Here is a 19,403-nt window from a genome sequence, read left to right as displayed (position 1 = left end):
GATCAGTTTGCAGATCTGTTACCATATACTTAAACACCCCCATGAGCGTGCGCGCGCACAAAAAAAAAACACGGCTTCAAAATCATTGACTAAATCCTTGATTTCCTATACAACAACATCTACTACGCAAATCCTTGGTTTTCAATGTTATTTCTGCTGTAAATAGGGGTGATCATTTTCGTTCGGTTTTTATTAAAAAAAAGTAACCAAATCAAAAAAAATTTAAAAAAAAAACTGAAACCGGTTCAAACCGACTGGTTTCGGTTCGGTTTTTTAGAACAAAAACCAGTTCAAACCGATTTGGCTTGGTTTTTTTGGTTTGGCTCGGTTTTTTCCGGTTTGGCTCTGGTTTTTTCTGGTTTTTTCGGTTTCATGCTTATAAAACCGAACCGGTCGGTTTTTTTTTTTACAGTTTGGTTTTTTCAGTTGTTTTTTATCCGGTTTTCTCGGTTTTTTTCTCACCCCAAGTGGTAAGAATTGCCACCTGCTCAATTCTACAACTCAAACTCGATAGTTGCAGAGGCAGAGCAGTTTTCCATCTTAACGAAGACTCCAAGTGCATAGAAAAAAACTGTTTTAGACAGAGAAATGAAAGTAGGCTGAGGTCTGCAAAATGCTTTTGACATGATCATGACACATCCAACACATTCAATGGTCTAAATACGCTACAACTTATCAAAAAAGGGTGACACCCTGTCACCTTTTATTAAATGGAACAAAAAATTAATCCAGTTAATTACATAAACAGTGAACTCTAATCTAGTTGGTAAAAGAAGAAGAAAAAATTGAGCAAAAATAGATTAATTGTAAGCTTCACGAATTTGTTGTCACTCTGAGCACTTGAAACATCTTCTTCAAGCCAATTGAATCCCGTCATCATTGTCCAAGAAATGACTGACCTTGTCCTCCTGCAAGTTACCAAAGGCTGAATGTTATTTTCAAACAAATGAACTAGTATTTTGATACAGAATGGGGTGGCTTTTAACAATAAAGGAGAGTTGGCCTCTGGATCAAACTCGGTACTCTGTTTTCTTCGAACAAAAATATTAAAATAAATAAAACAAACTTGGTACTATCAACTGTGGTTCGAAAAATTGATGGCTGGAGAGTTTATGATCAGTAGTTAGTTCAAAGTGTTCTCAGTTTTGACTTAAAGGTGTTGATGAATTAAATGGCCTTAAGGCAAAAAGATCTTTCCATTTCAATGGTAAAATGAAATTACCTCTGATATTAAGCGCTGCTTGTTCCGTAGCTGAGTCCTTTTTTTGGCGATGAAAGAATTTGGAGACATGGCTGTTTTATAAAAATATCGAACAGTGGCCTACAAAGTAGAAAAATGTCAGAAGGAATCAAAACTTGCTGCCACTCGCTCAAGCACGCAGAGACAATTCGAATTTTAGCTCATAAACTAACCTCTTCCCTGATTGGTATGTAGAGTTCAACATTTGAAGAATTAAAAGTTGTTGGTCTCACAGAGAAAATGTAATGGAGATATTCTTTTTCCTGTTTAAACAGCGAGCACGTTAATGCATTTCAAACAAAAAAGAACGTGTAATGAGGCAACAATGAAAATAGTTGAGATCAAGAAACAAACCATGCTGTGTTTCTCCACTCGATCTTCTCCTAGAAGATTCTTCAAAAAATTCACCTGCAGAATAAAAAAGGAAAGTAAATAAATAAATTGAGGGCTAAAACACTTAGAAATAGGTGCAGAAGCTAGAGGAAATAAACGGAGAGTTAAATGAACTAGAAGGAAGAATTGGTTACCCTTAGTATTTGAGACCATGTATGTAACTCTAGTCCATCTTCACCGATAGTAACATCTTCTGGGGCAGTACCATTCTGGTGTAAAAAAATGAACTTATATTAGTAAGCTGGCTACAGGGAAATATGTGCATGGGCATAGGAAAAAAAAATCAATTAAGCAGTACCTCGAAATAGTTCAGCACATCTAAATTTGCAATGGTGCCTTGTCTAGCAGAGTCTTCATCCCTTGCTTTCAGTTTCTCTGCAATAGTATTCTTCAGTTCTTCTTTAAGTAAATCTTCCATCAGGGTTCTATCCTCTTCACAGAGTGAGCAATCCACCAGAGTAGAGAACTTCTTGAGGCAATCAATTTCGAATATCAGGGCTAAAGCTTCAGCAGCTGCTACATGCACAGATTCATCACCTTCCTCTAGTACATTGGTAAAATAAGAAATTGCTCTGCATTTGTTAAAACAATCTGTTATTTCCAAACCCTTATGCAGCAATGAAAAATATGCATTGCAAGCAGTTTAAGAAAACCGTTCTCGTGAAAAAATTCACTGACTCTATTATAGACCCTCCACATTCATGTAAAAAGCAAACTATCAGGATGTCCGTGAAATCTAGGAATTCTACATTAATGCTTGTGTTCAATGTACATACCCTTGCCAATGTTCTTCGTTGAGTCTCCATGTCTCCATGGTTGTGAGCAGAAAAGACCAGGCAGAAATTGCTGCAGCTAGAACAGCTGATGAATGTTTCCTTGCAACTTCCTGAGATGAAATCAAGTGGCAAGTGAGAGCATTTTCTTTTTATTAAATTTCAAGATATATATACACATCAGTGCTAAAAATAACTGCATACATTATCAGAGTCAGCATCCAAGAATGTCCAAATAATTTTCATTGGTTCTTCCGTCTCGTTTGAATAATTTGCACAGAAAAATGTGATCATAGCTAAGGAATCCAGTATCTGCACATGAAAAAGCCAGATAGTCCAAGTGTTATTACCTTCGTTGCTTTAAAATCATTATAGAAATAGAGAACAACGAGTGTATGATACCTTCAAGGTCTCAGTCCCAGAATTTAGAGTCTCAGAAAGAACAGCTAGGGAGCTTCTATATAATTCACGGGCATCATCCTCGTTGTCAATGGTCATTGCCAACAAACCTATAAAACAAAATACAAGAACAACAGAATTCATCCACTGAACACCAATTGCCAAACCATCAAAGACAATCATATATAACTTAAAATCTTTACTAACCAAGTGCATTTAATGCAAGCTGTCGCTCCGTGGAAGGCCCTTTTATTATGAATTGTAGGCAAAAACCCAATACTGTAAACAAGCTGCATAGAATTATGAGCAAAATTAGAGAGTCATCGACTCATCATCATAAAGAAAACCCTATATTGTGATTTGGATGCTACCTCTCCCTCCTTGTATAATTTAATTTTATTCCAAGTAAGATTACTCTAGTGGGACCAGGAAAAAAAATAATTCTGTAAAGAAATTGCTTACTTATTTTCCACAAACTTGAGCTCCAACTCATTGTTTAAGGCCTCAACGATAGGCGGTAGTAATTCCTTTCCGGCAAATCTCCTTCATTGACCAAAAAGTCAAATAAAAGCAATTATTAATATCAGATTGGAAGTCTATGTGCAAGAAGGAACCAAGTATACTCCCAAAAGATTGTAGCCAAGTAACTAAACAGCGTACCTCTTTTTAGATAGAACTTTTTCCAAATATGCTTCCAGTTTCTTAGGGCCGGTAATCTCAAACTGATCATCACCATAATCATCTATAATGTCACAACCTGATAACAAAATTAATTAGATCACAAAACACGGTTCTTGTTAAACGAAGCATATAAAAAGCAGCAGCAGCAGAAAAGGGTTTTGTGACAGTGAACCTGGGTAATGAAATCTTTTTGCCTTCATCTTAATATAGTTCGGGAACCAGAGCTTAAGTAAGAAAACAGAGAAAGCTGACAAGTAAAGGAGAATGCAAAGCAACAAGCTAAACAAGGAGGGTAATGTATTTATAGGGAGACTGGTGGGAGCCATGTCCTGTTTGAGTTCGGAGTCAGGAGTTTAAGATAAAGGGCCTTTTAGACATTTACTTTACTCTTTCCCTTTCTCATTCGGTTCTTAAAGCCACGTGTTTTTATAGTTTTAGCCGGAGCCCCTTTATTTTTTAAATTTCTTGTTTAGGCCCAGTCTTGCTAGCCTACATGCGCTTCGGTCCTTATTCGCTCAGCTCAGTGACCTTGGGCAACCTGGCCCGTGTTCTTTTCTAGTCCCTTTAAAATTAATTCCTGCCCTAGATTTTTTATACAAGCTATATTATAATTTTTAATGAACGTAACTAAAAATATTGTTGGTCAGAAAATATAAACATATTATAAATACTATAACTCAACACACACATATATAATTAGATAAAAATAAGTTTGTTCTATATAAAGCGAGAATTTATGATAATAAGAATATTTTATAATTAATTATTTATCGATATAACATTATAAAATATTTATAATAAAAAAAAAATAAGATAGATTAACACAACATATTTTTTTTTAAAATATTCTTTGTAAATAGGTTAGCATTTAGATATTTATTTTTTGTTATTTGTGTATTAGCATAAGCATGTCAAATTAATATAATTTAATTTTATCATTTTCCTACAAAAATTTATAACTGCATCTGAAATAACAACCTTTTCAATTTTGACTTCCACATGCTTTTATAAGACTTAATTGTTGACTGTGGGTTTCCTTTTAATTATATTCTTTTATGAAATGGATATTTAATTGGACGTTTGAATTTTTATTTTATTTTTTACTGAAATGAGATGTATTCATTGAATATGTTTAAATTTAAATATAGAAATACACACGTGATATTAAATATTAAATATTAAAACATACATATCGAATGATTTTTTTTTCATTTAAACTTTAATTTCAGTTGAAAAAAAATTAATACAATTTTGTATTCAACCCTCGGCAATCCGCGAGCTCATCGACTAGTTATTTCTATTATATACAGCAGAATTATTGGATTATTCAAGGTCATCATGACATTTTACCCTTAAGATTTACCAGGAAAGCATAAGTAGCAGGAGTTTTTTTTTATTGTTAACATGAGTGTCCGAACTAGTTTTTATATACCTCGACTAATCTTTAAGGTTTTGAAATTAACGAGTAATGACTATATAAACATCCAATGGCTATCATATTAGCAACCACGTGACTCGAATTTAAGACCACAGGGAAAGCAAACCCTTTTATCCCAAACTCTTACTACTGAACCACCTACTAGATGGTTAAGTAGCAGGAGTGTTTTATTTGATATGACATTATTTTTATCATGTTTAGAGCGCGTTTATTTACATAGTTTTTTTATTAATTAAGATTTTTATATATTTGTTTTTAATATTTAACAGGTAATTATGTGGAAAAAAAATTACGATGTAATGAAATTATAATTACATGTTCTTCTGATAAAAAAATATCAATAATTGCGCTAATGAGAAGATAATATAAATGTTAGTAATAGAGACAATAACAATGACTAAGAGCGTGTTTGGCAGTGTGGTTGCGGGTGCTTTTCAAATAACTTTTCGTGCCGAAATGCATGCCAATGATGTTTTTTTATTTTTTAAAAATCATTTTTGACATCAGCACATCAAAACGATCCAAAAAGTACAAACCGCACTCAATTTTAGCAAAAAAAAAAAAAATTCAAATTTTCACAAAACACAGGTAGAAACGCACTACCAAACGCTCCCTAAGAGGATATAGTCTTGTTAGAACAATGGCAATGACATATTAGAGTGGTAGGACAGTGAAAAGATAATAGCGATAAAATGACAGTGGTCGTAGAAATGTTGAAAGAGATTGTGACAATTGACGATGCAAATGGCTTAAAGATGGAGGGGCTAACGATAATGATGGTGAGTAAAATAATTTTATAGTATTGTGAGTTGTTTATTATTCATAAAATGTCTTATAAATCTTTATTTGTTAAAAAATATTTTCAATAAATAAACTATAAAATAATTTATAGAAATTAATAAATTAATAATATTTTTAAGAAAATAAACTAAATCTATTAGTTTGTCATGTGAAATTTTATATCTATCAATTTAAAAAAATATTTTTTATAAAATATTTTATGCAAAATAACCATTACCTTGCATTTACGGATACAATATGGTTTGATATGTATACTACATCAATTTATGAATATTCAGTTATACGACATGTCATTGATACTTTATTAATATTTTTATTTTAAAAAAATTTAAAGATGTAAATGATAAATATAAAAATAAATATTCTTTAAAAATACAGGAAAACTACAAATTAGTTTGAATTACAACCTCGAATAAGAACGTTAAATTCACATGTCATTCTATATAACCATCTATATTATGTTAACGTTGTCGGATTTTACATATTAAGATTGTATAAATTATTCTTTTCAACAATAAAATAATCTAAATCATACTAATCGAAGTCAGGAGACTCAAGACAATGATTGTATTCACGTCAACGGCCGGCACATCCAGTCGGCAGGGTACCTTCTCCTCCAAGTATCTCGAGTTCAAGGGCACCCCTTAGAGACCAGGGGAAAATAAATGACTGTAACAATATGATGCTGTCCTTTGATCAATTTCAGGCATGTGCATTGACACATGCTTTAAGAAATAAAGTATAACACCAACAATAACAATGAGAAGGTCAGAAATGTCTACAAAATGAGATCAAAACCATATGAGCCAGAAGGCGGGCGTCCAGTGTCCGTAATTGAGGAATGAACTGACGCATGTAGCATTTTTCATAGTGCTAATTAGATTGGCCAAGTCAACTGTTTGTTGCACTATTAAATAGAATTCATAAGAGAAATTAATTCAATCCAGAAACTCTGCACTCAAAATGTCTTGAAAGGGGGGGAATATCAACAAAATTTCAACATGATCTTAAAAAACACAACACACTGCATTGTGCAGATCAAAAACTTCACAGCATCCTCTCTCCTCCTATGATGCCAAGAGTGCTTCAATCTTTGCAATTTGATCCTCTTCGTTCTTCTTGGTTGGACTCCTATCAGCGTCGTCAAACAAATCATGCTTCCATTTCTCTCCTCGCGTACCACTTGGGCGATAACTTTGTCTGTCGCTGAATCTCTCTCTTCCCCTGTAATTTCCACCACCATCACCACCAAATCTTTCTCTTGATGCAAGGTCACTCTTCTTCACTTCTCTATTTCCTGCAGCAGGCCTCTCGGGTCTGTCTACATAGCGAGGGTTACGGTCTCTTTCCTCCCTCCTTTCACTAATCGACAAAGGACGATGAGAATGGTTTGACCTTGCAGGTTCCACAGTTGCTTTGTCAGGATTGTCAGTCTCCGCTGGGATTTTCTTCTCCTGAAATGCAGGTCTTTTCCGCACAGGTGGTGGCGGCTCAGCCTCCATTTTCAAGAAACCATCATGGCCCCATACACTTTTGTCATCCCCCTTACCTCGTGGCTTCTCATCTCTTTGCCGCGAATCATAAGTTGCTGCCTTGTTTTCTGTCCTTTCACCCCGATCATCCTTTGAATCCCTAAATCGGCGCTCTTCAAAAGAGAGGAACACAGGAACAGTATGTGAAATTGTTTGACAATAAAAAAATAACAGGGTCAAAGAATTATTTGGGTCATGCAAGTGAAATCAGGAACCCACCAGTAGCAGATCTCCGGCCCAAGCTTCGACCACCTTGCCCAGCATTACCACGTTCATCATGCTGTTAAAAGACATGTACAGGCAAGCCTAAGATTGTTATATATATGGAGGCTTTCAAAGGCATGGGGCAGACAACAATCACACAGCATCAGCCCAGAAAAAAAGTTTTGAATGCACTGAATAAAAACCCAGTAATTAAGATCGAGAGAAATACTGCTCGTTTACCAGAGCAAATGATCAATTACATAAATTCAATACTCTAAAATCTATTTTTTTGTCCCACAAGCACAAGGATGCATAGAGAATACTATTGTATTAGAGATCCATATTGCCCCAAGGTGAGCAAATGTAAACACCTCTTTCCAGTCATTAAAAGAATTCATGCAACACATTAGCTAAAAAACTTCTATGATACCAAAGATTTGTCAAGGAAAAAAAATCTCTCCTTTTTTTTTGTTGCAAAAGTTGAACTGCTCAAGCAAATAAACATTTACAAAGACAACCACTGTATAGTATAAATGGCATTTCAGGAAAGTATAGAAATAATCCCAGACCACTAAGTCCTATAATGGCTACAAACTCAAATTTTCTATTTCCATAGGCACCCAAGCATACCTTAGCTTCTGAACTTACTGTCTCAACTGCGCTAGATTTCACATCCATTAGATAATGACAATGAGACACCAGAACAAATTCCACAAAACCACATATCAACAATTACTTCAAAAAAGAAAAAACCTGAAAAAAGGACCGAGACCAAGGCACTTCAGTTGGCTTAGAAGAATGCTTGCTTCCTTCACCGTGTTCATTTGGTTTCTTGTCTGTTTCTTTGCTCACACCACCAGACTCCACCTTGGCAGAATCCGGACCAGACGGGGTCTCAAGAGGCAATGCATCTTGCAACCGGCGCCGGTTCTTTTGATCTAAATTAGAGTCAATTGTTACTCTCTCTGTCTCTGGTTTTCCATCTCTCCTTGACCTCTTAGGACTTCAAGAAAACCAAACACCTCACAGACATTACCAACATCATCAACTCAATTACCAAGGTCATGTTTGGTTCTAAAACAAAAAAAACCCACTTCATGAATCTAAGTGATTCATCAATTACCGCTACCTAGCAACAAAATGTAGGGCATATAAAACACCAAGGCCGTGACTGGTTGAAAACTAGAGAACACGCACCATGAATTGCAGTGACAGACTAATTATGACTATAGAGCAACAAAAGCAGGGCATGCAGTATATTAAGAACCCAGCACATAAAAACCGTAAAAGACTACCTGGGTTCTCTGTCGAAGCCAGAACGGTGTCGCCTAGAGTCAGAACCGCGCTCTCGACGAGACATCGCGAATAGAGAAGGGGATGATTGTGGTGGAACAGTGATTTAGGGTTTTAGTGAAGTGGCGTTATAAGAGAAATACCGTGAGGTTTTCCTCACTGGATAAGAAGCAGAGGACCCTGTTATTCGATCTTCGCACGATTGGATTATTAAATTACGGGGTTGACTTGGTTTCTTAATCTAAACCGTCCATTCTTCTCATAAAAAAATAATTAAGCTTCATTTATGTGAATAATTAATACTAGTAACATTATATTATTGGTAATTCTAAAATTTTAACATGAATTTCTTTAATATTTAATGAGAAACTTGATGCTGCTTTTTTTCAAAATTGTTTTTTTTTCTTTTTAGTTTTTATCAGTTTATATTAACTTATTTTGTTAAACTGAAAACTATTTAAGAGAACCAGATGTATTTTTAATGTTCATGCATGCGCGCCTCAATAGTTGGGTTTTTTCTTTACAGTTTTTTCTTACTTGGTTTCTAAGAAAATACAAGCAATAAAATGTTAAAGACATATGGTTTAGTTAACAATAATATTAAAATAGCAGCATTTTTTCTTTTGTTTTGTTTTTGTGGGTGCTGGGATAGAGATAATTGATGCATTTTATTTCAATTTCAAGGGACTCCTGTAGATTGTATTTCTTTAGTTTTACCAGAGGCATTGTTTTCTTGGTCTAAGCCCATTGTTTTCAATGTCTTAATCATTTTTCCATGTTATTTGCTGTATAATTTTATTTTGGATTTTAATTAGAGTTGATTGGTTTGAAAAAACCACTGGTTGCAAATTAAAAGATATTTCTCCTGTCATTTGAGATGAAATCTGGTAAAGAAAAGTCAAATAATGAATATAGGTTTTTTATATCAATACAAGCCTTTTAAATGACCCCATCAAAACTCACAAAAAAGCTCTAAAAAGCCAAAAAAAATTAAACCGTTTTTTTTTTTCAGTTTTTCCCTTCAATTAACCGAACCGAAACTGATCGGTTTGAACCGATTTTGGTTTTGATTTTTTTAAAAAGAAAAATTGGTTTTGTTATTTTTTAGATGAAAATCAGACCGAACTGAAAATACTCACCTCTAAAAGAAAAGAACTTTCTTTGTATTTCATGTCAGAAATTTGACATTTTGATCCTATTCTTTGTTATGTTATTACCCTTAAATTGGTTGTGTTGCATTGCTTGGAAACTTATTTCGCATGCTGTAGTAAAATAATAAGATTTATGGGTTATAAATCCACCATAAAACTTTAATGTTAAAAGTTCATAATCTCTTTATTCTCAATATTTTTATCATATATATTTTTATAGTTTATCTTTTCAAAATATCATTGTATTTTCTCATTTACTATTGAAAACTACTCACGTCCATCAAAAGAAATTTTTGCAAGTACCGGCTACTGGATACCTGACTTACCAAACACGACCTGCTATTACTATAGTAACTGGTCACTTGTCTTATCATGCACTACTTGCTATCATTTAGAAATTCATACCTTAATTATAAAAAATGAATAAGATTATTTAAATTAAGAAATTAATCAATTATTTAACAGATTGATTTTATTTTTAAATATTTTGAATTTTAAGAATTATAAAGTGTATAGCTAAAAATGATTGAAATTGCTATCGATTTTCGTTATTTCTCTTTTCAATAAGAGCCCATATTTCAACTGAAAATGATTAAAATTACTCTCTCAAGAGATAATAGCTTCTTAGTTTTTGGTAAGCCCAAAATTTCACATTTAAATTGCCACGTATGCCACCGCACCTCAAGCTTATACAGTGCAGGATCTTGTTTCAAAGCGACCATATAAATCACATTTTCTTTTTTCAGAAAAGCAGTAAATTTATAAACGACATAAGAACTTTTAGGCTAGCAAGAAGTTTAAAAAGAAACCTTCCATTCTGCTACCTTTAACCTTTAACCTCCCCCCCTGAATAAAACTCTACACGGACAAAATGGGTGACCCTAATCATATCAAGAAAGGGAAAGAAAGAAAGAACACCGAATCTCTGACTTTGTAAAGCCTGCAAGAGGTTCTTTTTTAGTCGCATGCATTTCTTTTATGAATAACTCGTGCTTCTTGTTTGCAAGCTTTCTGGTTGTATATATCATGTTGTTCTTTGCTTTATTGATTTGCATCTTGTTCTCTCTCAATTCACCTTTTCTGTTCTTGAAAAACACACTCATCCCTTTGTTTTTCCAGGGTTCTGTTACTTTCTTCATTTTTTTAACTCCGTTTTCAAGAAACTCTCAACAAGTGCATTTACTTGACTTCTTTGCGGTGCTAGTCACCTTTCTTGATAATGGGAGCTCTCCCAAATTTCAGTTTAAGCTATGGTGCCTTTTCTCTGCAAATTTTGTAATGGTTTGTTATTGTTCAATTTTTGCAGACATTCTAAGCTACAAAATTAATCACTACTTCAGCATCTCGACTAGAAATGGTACTGGATTGGTATGTTGATAATTTCCCTCGCCCTAGTTTCTCGCAATAGTAATAGAATTCAATTTTTGTTGATGTTTTTTTTTGGTTATCAAATCCTATAATTGATTCTCTCAAATTCTATACAAGAAAAACAAGAAATTTCTTCTTATATATTTTAAGATGAAATTTGACAGATCTGTTCCACATTATGATTAATCCTTCCTTGTAATGCCATATATTGATGAAAAATTGAATGTCTTGCATTGTTCAAGCTGTTACTTAATATGCTGGCAAGATAGAGCAAGGTTCAATTGCAGGTGTTACAGCAGAATACAATCAGGAAGATATTCATGCTTCTGTTAAGGTCGATGTTGACTCAAAATTACCAGTGAGTTCGTGGATTTAGTTCTCAGCTCTTACTTGTAAACTTAAAATCATGTTCTGTTACTTCACTATTATTTTATCTGATCTCTTTCGCTTTATGGAAGATTTCACAACCTTACATTGAGCATCGCCGACCATGAAGGATACATTTTCACTGATATTGCCAGATCATAGCTCTAAAAGGTATAGACTGTTTTTGTGCTTTACCTGAGTAAGATTCTGAAGCTAAGGTTCCTAAATTCAATCACATTGAATACTGTATGATTCTCCAACACGGAAAGAAATGATAAAATTCCTGTTTCCTTGCATAATGTCCTTTCTCTTACTCAAATGATCAGATGCATTGAGACAAAATATGCAAATTAAACAAAAATTTGTCATTTTATCTCGTCTTACCCAAATTGATTGGAAATGTAGAAGTTTAATCACCTTTTCTTCTGGTCCACTGCAGGTGCAGCTTCTAGTTCCGTATAAAGTAGAATACTTCTACAAAAATGCTGCTTTATCTACGAGACTTCCTTCAACCAGCCGCCATATAATTCAGCTTTCTGCAACTTTTGGTGCTCCACACCTTGCATTTGGTATGGAGACGCCATACAATCTTGCTTCAAAGAGATTTCACGAATTTAACGCAGGCATTAGAGTGACAAAACCAAATTTTGATGGATCAATTACTTTGTAAGTTATTTTACCTGCACTGGTGAAAAATTGGACCGACTTTCCTAGCTAAACTAGCAACATATTATACGTTAAACAACCTGCTAATAGTCATCATGCTTATGGCTTGTGTCTGTTGTTATTATCTATAGTTGCCTAAACAGGGAAGGAGACTTACGGCAACTCATTCTCTCTAAACTTTTCAGGACAAACAAGGGTATCTTACTATGGGCATCATATGCTCATTATTTTGATCATGAGAAAGTTGCAGAAGCAGCAGTGGTCTCTCGGATGCTTTCAGAAAAGGAGAATGTTCTTGTAGTTGGAGGAACATGGATTATGGATGATAAAACGACAGTTAAGGCAAGGTTTGACAGTCGTGGGAAGCTGGTTACTCTCCTGCATCATAAAATCAAACCCAAGACATGCATTAAAATTTCTAGTGAATTTGACCCCAAAGCCCTTGACAGGATTCCCATAATCAGATATGGTCTCTCTCTCTCGAAATCTGAAAGGTTTCCATTTTCAGTTGTGTGGTCCAGCTGATGGAATTCTGATCGTTCAATACCTTCTGCTGGTGCTTTGAAAGAAAGGCAAACAAATACACTGCTTTTACCATGTCCATAACATATATAGTTACTGGTAAGGAGGCTTGAACTAGACTTTCCTTTGTCTTCTGTTAGAAATCCAACAGCTGAAAAGTTCCTATGACCATTTACCTAAACCCTGATTCACTTGAGCAGTTAGTCTGCCTTGTGCACTACAAAAGTACACTTTTTTCAAGCAATCATATTTTTGGTTGTCTTAGATTGTCTTGTGCCTCTTAATGTGAGTCATTGTTTTGACCATTTGACTATGCAATCCATCATGACGCAATTAGTCAGGTCAGTCCAATAGCACCGCACCCACAGACGCAGGCTACTACTTCTTCACAAAGCAGAGCTGAGAGCCTCAGGATAGAGCTTTTCTATTTCCTCTAAATGGCAACTATATAACAGGTAGCCATTTTTTTTTTTCATTTTCAACCAAGAAAAAAGAACAACGGACAGCTACCCTCCTTGTCGTTGAAAGTTGAAACAGCATCCGTTGAATCGTTATGTTTGCCGACAACAGTTAATGCAAATCCTTTTCAGTTGACGCTAATTTCTACCCACTCAAACTCATAAAGATTGACTGTTGTCACACACATAATTCTAATTATCATGTATTCATACACCGATTCACTGATGATGCAACTAGTCAAATCAGTCTTTAACAAATATTATGGAGAAAACTGCTTTAACCCTTGAACACAAGAAACAGCAAGCAGAAGATCTTAATCAGTATACGTGACTACAAAATGCAGGCAGATGCCATATCAAGCATATTTCCTTTCGGAATCAACACCATCCCATTCTCGACCAGACATCATTTATTCATTACTATGGAGAAGAAAATCAAATGTGCTGGCTGTTTTTTCTGGTTTTGGTATTAGAAAATCAACTGAAGTGGTTTTTCTTCTTGTTCTCCCTCAAGTCGAAATTGTGCCAAAGAGTTTCCTGTGTGCTCTTATTCTGTTGAAAAACCAAAGATTTCTACGTTCCCCTTTCTTGGTTTATAAGTCCTTTGTTTTTACCTGCAAAAGGTCTTACCTGCAAAAGGTCATGCACAGAGGGGAATGGCAAATAAAGAAGCGGCGGGATTTTCTCTATGCTTTGTTTTGTCATCAAAACAAACTCTATAATTGACTGGTATTCAAGAAACTGTCAACAAGTGCATTTACTTTTTGGGTGATTACTTTCAGGCCCTAGTCATTTCCTGCTAAAGCAGGCCATCGATTCTAATAGCAGAGTTATTGCGAAGCAAACCTGCCAATTATATATCATAGATGATACATCCCCGGTCTTAAATAAGCCCAGTTCCTTGTCCAGTCCCTCTGGACAGTTCTGAAATCAACTGTTTTGTTTCTTTAGCCTTCAGTAGGAAATGTCCGAAAGGTTGATAGGAAATGGAGCCAAGTTCATTTGCTTAAAGTGGATCTCAGTTTTCTACTCTATTTCGGAGCCAAGTTCATATGTGTGTGCCAATACCCTAGGCTGGAACAAGCCACATTCACAAAGCCATCTCATATTATCGCTAAGCATCATTAACCCACATGGTGTGGATATTATCCAACATAAGGCAGATAAGCTTAAAAAAACAATAATAATAATCTGAAAAGTTATCCACCAATCGATCTGAAGCCAATAGTTTCTCTATCATCTGCCGAACTTGTTTTCAAGGATATATTAACTACGAGAGAAACGTTTCCTTGATATAAATTGAAACAACATACTTTTTATGCAAGTTCTTACTGCAACACACCATATAGTCATAATTTGAGTAAACTTTTTCAGAAAGTGAAGACAAATTTCATATAACCATCAAACAATATGGTGATGAAACAACTTATTTCCCCAATAAACTACAGAGATAAGACTGTTAAGAGCACCTATGGAAAAATTTGTGCAGAGCACATCAAACCACAAGGCGATGATGGATAACAAATGAACAACTTATTGATGTTAAACCCACTAATCAAACACAATAACTATGAAATAAGAAATAAGAAATAAGAAATAAGAAATGAGAAATAAACAACAAAACATCTACTAAATGAGAAATAAAACATAGCATAGCTACTAAATGAGAGTTAAGCCTTGAAAACAGAATTGTGCAGAACAAAAGGACTACGGATAATATTATCTATGAAGCTAAACATTCCAAACTTAGTGCTGATTATGAAACCTAAACAAAAAAGGAAAAGCTAACAAGATCACTTATTACTTAAACCATGAAACCCCTCTACATGTATCTTCTCGACCACACTAATCCTTGTCAGCTTTAAAAGCTGACAGCATTAACTTTGCTTGCTCTCGTATCAATTCATTCCGCTTCAAAAACAACTCCAATTCAGCCATATGCAACTTCCTCCACTTCTCCTCCATCTCTGCCTTCTTCATTCCATGCGCAAAATCCAATCCATTTCTCACCACATAATCATCCATTTTTCCACCACTCACACTTCCATCAAACTTCAAAACCTTTTTGACACTTGAATCTCTCTCCATCTCAACTTCCATTCTCTCCTCCTCCCCCACATCCATACCCAACTCAGCCTTCAATGCCTCTAGTTTCTTAGCATTCCCTTTTCTATTATCATTACTATTATTGTTTTTCTTCCCGTTAGCTTTAATAGTCCCTTCACTGCCCCAAATATATTTCGACAAATCAAACCCCTTCTGATCATGCGGTTTGCTAAAAATCTTGCTTTCTCCTTTTTTCCCTTTCACATGATTCTCAAACTTCTTCCTTAACCTAGAAATCTTATCCTTCAATTGAGTCATAGACACATCAAAATGCAAAGACCTCTTAATAAAATCATAAAACGCATTCATATCCTTTGACGGGTCATAACCTTTCTCTGCAATAAAATCAATTATACCTTGCAACAGCGCAATCTCATCCTCCTCAGTCCACAACCTTTGAAAGAGCTGTTTTTTGGAGTCCTCGGACTTCTCAGGCTCGGATTCCTTGCTCTTAGCCCGTTTCAAGTCTTTCGAATCGCGATCAGCCCCGTTACCCCTCTTCACAGCTGTTGATTTCTCCGGAGTGGCGGCTACAGCTGGTTTGGATCTGGACTTCTTGACCGCTGCTGCTTCCTTCGGTGGGGTCTCCTCCATTGGTTTAGAGGTTATAGGCTTGACACTCTGGTCGGGTTCGGATTCAGATTCGGATTCTGACTCCGACCCAGAATCAGATTCGAGCTCAGATTCAGATTGTTGAGTGGTGGGCTCGGGTTTTTTGGGGGCTGAGTTTTGGGTTCGGATGGTTTTGGTTTGTGGCTGTGGAGGAGAGGGGTGGCTCTGTTCATCATCAGATGCTTCTTCTTCACCACTGGAAGTTTCTTCTTCTTCTTCGGAGCTAGAAGCAGAAGGTGGATCTTCAACGGGAGGAGCACGTTTTGGTGCCATAGAGAAACAGAGAGGGATAGGGTTTTGGAAGAGAGTTTGATTAGCAGCGGCGGCGTGCCTTGGAGAGAAGAAAGAGAGTCTTCCCCAAGAAGTTTTTAAAGGAGGACAAGAGAGTGTGCCTGTCGGTTTCCTTATCGTTGAGTTTCTCACGGTTGGAGGATTTAATTTTTAACCATCCGAACTTTATTATTGTAATATGGAGTAATGCTAGCTAACAGCCAATGAGATTCATTAACGTGTAATATTAGTATTATTAATATCATCAAGAGGAAACTAATTAGATTTTGTGATTTTTAAGAAATAATTATATCAATATTTACTTTATAAGAGAGTAGGCATTCACGCTCTCTAATATAACTACTTAATTATAATGCCTAGCATGTATGTTTTTTTATAGAGGATTATTGATGTTTTACTCATTATTTAAGTTTTGTGAATAGCAATCCTTATATACAACGACAATAATTTTTGCTCTTTAATCTTTTTTTAAAATATATATATATATATATATATATATATATATATATATATATATATATATATATATATATTCTATTAAAAAACTACATTTGCACCGATCTCTTCCAATTATATTTTCTATAAAACTCTCTCTTTCAACCATATGAAAATGATGGATGGGAATAATAGTTTAAGAGCTCTTTTTATATGTGATTATAGCCGTTGAAAATATGACCACATATTAGGTTGTAGCATTTGAATTTCAAATATAACAAAAAAATAATCAATTCAAAAATTAATAGTAAAATAATACTACTTTTTGAGATGGGAGAAAATCTTCTTATTGAATGTGATTCTCTCTCTTGCTAATGTCTTTCTCCTTGAAATGGATTCATTGAATAAGTACTGACATTGGGTGTTTGGCAGTGTGGTAGTGGTTGTTTTTCAAATAGCTTTTCGTGCCGAAATACATGCCAATGATGTTTTTTCATTTTTTAAAAATCATTTTTGACATCAGTATATCAAAACGATCCAAAAAGTACAAACCGCACTCAATTTTAGCAAAAAAAAAAAAATTTGAAATTAAGTGAAAAACAGGTTCAACCGCAGAACCAAACAGCCTTTTCATCCTGGTGAATTTTAAAATTTCTCATGGAAAAATCGTGTGCACAAAGAACACAGTAGATTTTTTATGTTTTGTATCAAAACAACAGTAGTTTTGAGATTAAAAAAAAAAAAAAAACTGTGATCTTTTGTTTTGATCATCGGAAACCCCGGCCTTTCTCACCCATGTCTTCTCTGTCTCCTGGGGACACTGAAATTGGATACCATGTGATAGATACCTCAACATGAAAGAAGTGATTCCTGCCATTAATAACTAGAAGCCTGCAAATCGCTGGATCCGTATATAAGATGATAACATCATCAATACATCTCAAGGATGTTTCAATCAAGGAAGGAGAACGTTTTGATAATTGGACAACCTAACAACGATTCTTTTTTTATGCCAAGGATATCATCGGATCATTTTGTATATCATTCAAGAATTGAGTGTTTTCCCAGATAATCTTAAAAACAGCAAAGCCAGTTATGCAAACGAAGTTATTTCACAGCAGTTTAGCGTTCTTCTATTTCTTTAAATTTCTATTCAAGTCCCATTAGGAACTTCATTGTTTTCTGCGTTTCCAAATATGCGATTGTCTCTTTAAGTGATCCACAGGTGCATATTGGAAAGGTGCAGAGTGCATCACGATCATGCCATAGGCCCTTCAGTTTTGTAAAATATGATCCGACAGACATGTTATCTTGCACAAAATCATGAATCTCATTCTCAACATTGAATAGCTGGAACACGTTTGTATGTGCGAATCGTTCCTGCAGATCAAGCCACATTTGTCTAGCATTTTTGCAATTGATGACGCTGCTAGCAATTTCTTTGGACATTGATCCTAGCAGCCAAGTTTTAACCAAATTGTTGCACCGATTCCGTTGTTGACTTTCTTCCTGATTGCTCTCGTCTGGTTCTTTGATTGAACCATCTATGAGTCCAACCTTATTTTTCACTGTCCAAGCCATAGTCATGGATTGTCTCCATGTGCTGTAATTATCTTCCACCAAGGCTTGCCGTACAGGATGGCACCTGGCTGATCTGAGTGGTGAAGATAAAGTGGATGATTTGGATTATCCCATTTTGCAGATGAAGCCGTGTCCTTTGTGAAGATTGGCTAAAATTTGATGTTGTGATTGCTTTGGTTCCCAGACGAGATGCTCTGATACCATAAAAACAGAGAATATGTTTTCATTATTAAGAAAGAAACAAGGTTTACAATATATATATAGTGCTGGCATTGTATCAAGCTTGATTATTTACAAACAGGGAAACAAATAACAAGAGATTAATTTGCATTAACTGTCATGATTTCCTAAACTTGATTATTAACTGTCATGAGGACAGCTTACGATGCAAATGATAGACAATTTCGCGTCTTTGACACAGGAATTCGCATGACAAAGTCGAATTGTGAAGCATCAATTTTTCTGTAAGTTAATTTACCTACACTGATGAAAAATATGAACAATCATTTCTAGTTAAACTCGCAACATGTCGTGAGATAAAAAGACCTGCTCAGTGTCAGCGTTAAAAGAGATATCAACTGTGAATAGAATCAGAATAATAAAACAAAGCATCTGATTCTATTGGCAATTAATATCTCTATTATGCATGATTTCTGCGTGTGGTTGTTGTCATCCATTGTTGCCCAAGACATTAAGACAACGCATTCTCTCCAAACTTTTCAGGACACGCAAGGGTGACGATCTCGGGGCGACATATTCACACTATTTTGATCGTGAGAGGAAATTTGCGGCAGCAGCAAAGATAACTAGGAGGTTTTCAATAAAGGAGAACATTGTGATGGTCGGAGGATCCTGGACTATGGCCACTCTGATAGAGCATGAAATCAAACCCAAGTCAAACTTGACAATTTCTACCGTATTTAATGCCAATCCCTTGACACGTTTCCAGGAATTGGACTGATTCTATCCCTCGTGCTCTGAAAGTCCTTCATTCTTCAGTTTTGTCCAGTTGATGCAGTTCTGATACCTCATTACCTTCTGTTGGTGCTCTGCAAGAAAGGCCAACATGGATTCACTGCTTTTACAAGAAGCG

At 35.2% G+C, this 19,403-nt stretch overlaps 3 protein-coding genes and 1 long non-coding RNA gene across 4 annotated transcripts; 1 reads left to right on the top strand and 3 right to left on the bottom strand.

The window, feature by feature from the left end:
* Positions 1–672: 672 nt before the first annotated feature.
* Positions 673–3,769, bottom strand: LOC7478737 (uncharacterized). The gene is made up of 13 exons (XM_002313874.2): positions 3,659–3,769; positions 3,466–3,562; positions 3,268–3,348; positions 3,013–3,095; positions 2,809–2,915; positions 2,611–2,718; positions 2,410–2,519; positions 1,932–2,205; positions 1,768–1,842; positions 1,595–1,648; positions 1,414–1,503; positions 1,223–1,321; positions 673–908 (listed from the first exon to the last, which is right to left on the bottom strand). Exons 1-13 carry the CDS (start codon positions 3,684–3,686, stop codon positions 855–857), a joined length of 1,260 nt encoding a protein of 419 aa, XP_002313910.2. The 5' UTR covers positions 3,687–3,769; the 3' UTR covers positions 673–854.
* A 2,838-nt stretch (positions 3,770–6,607) lies between these two features.
* On the bottom strand, positions 6,608–8,924 carry LOC7469634 (uncharacterized). Its single transcript, XM_002313875.4, has 4 exons — positions 8,757–8,924; positions 8,215–8,464; positions 7,477–7,537; positions 6,608–7,370 (listed from the first exon to the last, which is right to left on the bottom strand). The coding sequence occupies exons 1-4, from the start codon at positions 8,819–8,821 to the stop codon at positions 6,793–6,795; spliced, it is 954 nt and encodes a 317-aa protein (XP_002313911.1). The 5' UTR covers positions 8,822–8,924; the 3' UTR covers positions 6,608–6,792.
* A 1,752-nt stretch (positions 8,925–10,676) lies between these two features.
* Positions 10,677–13,132, top strand: LOC7469635 (uncharacterized). The gene is made up of 6 exons (XR_002983800.2): positions 10,677–10,854; positions 11,212–11,273; positions 11,516–11,631; positions 11,732–11,810; positions 12,079–12,305; positions 12,491–13,132. It is a non-coding gene; the product is annotated as an uncharacterized LOC7469635 (long non-coding RNA).
* Positions 13,133–14,896: 1,764 nt separating this feature from the next.
* LOC7478738 (GLABROUS1 enhancer-binding protein-like) lies at positions 14,897–16,426 on the bottom strand. The gene has a single exon (XM_002313876.4). The coding sequence runs from the start codon at positions 16,274–16,276 to the stop codon at positions 15,131–15,133; it is 1,146 nt and encodes a 381-aa protein (XP_002313912.1). The 5' UTR covers positions 16,277–16,426; the 3' UTR covers positions 14,897–15,130.
* Between the last annotated feature and the right edge of the window lie 2,977 nt (positions 16,427–19,403).

The sequence above is a fragment of the Populus trichocarpa genome, chromosome 9 (genome assembly GCF_000002775.5).
Source record: "Populus trichocarpa isolate Nisqually-1 chromosome 9, P.trichocarpa_v4.1, whole genome shotgun sequence".
Lineage (NCBI taxonomy): Eukaryota > Viridiplantae > Streptophyta > Magnoliopsida > Malpighiales > Salicaceae > Populus > Populus trichocarpa.
The sequence above is the reverse complement of the archived record's forward strand: the minus strand, read 5'-3'. Positions and strand labels throughout refer to the sequence as shown.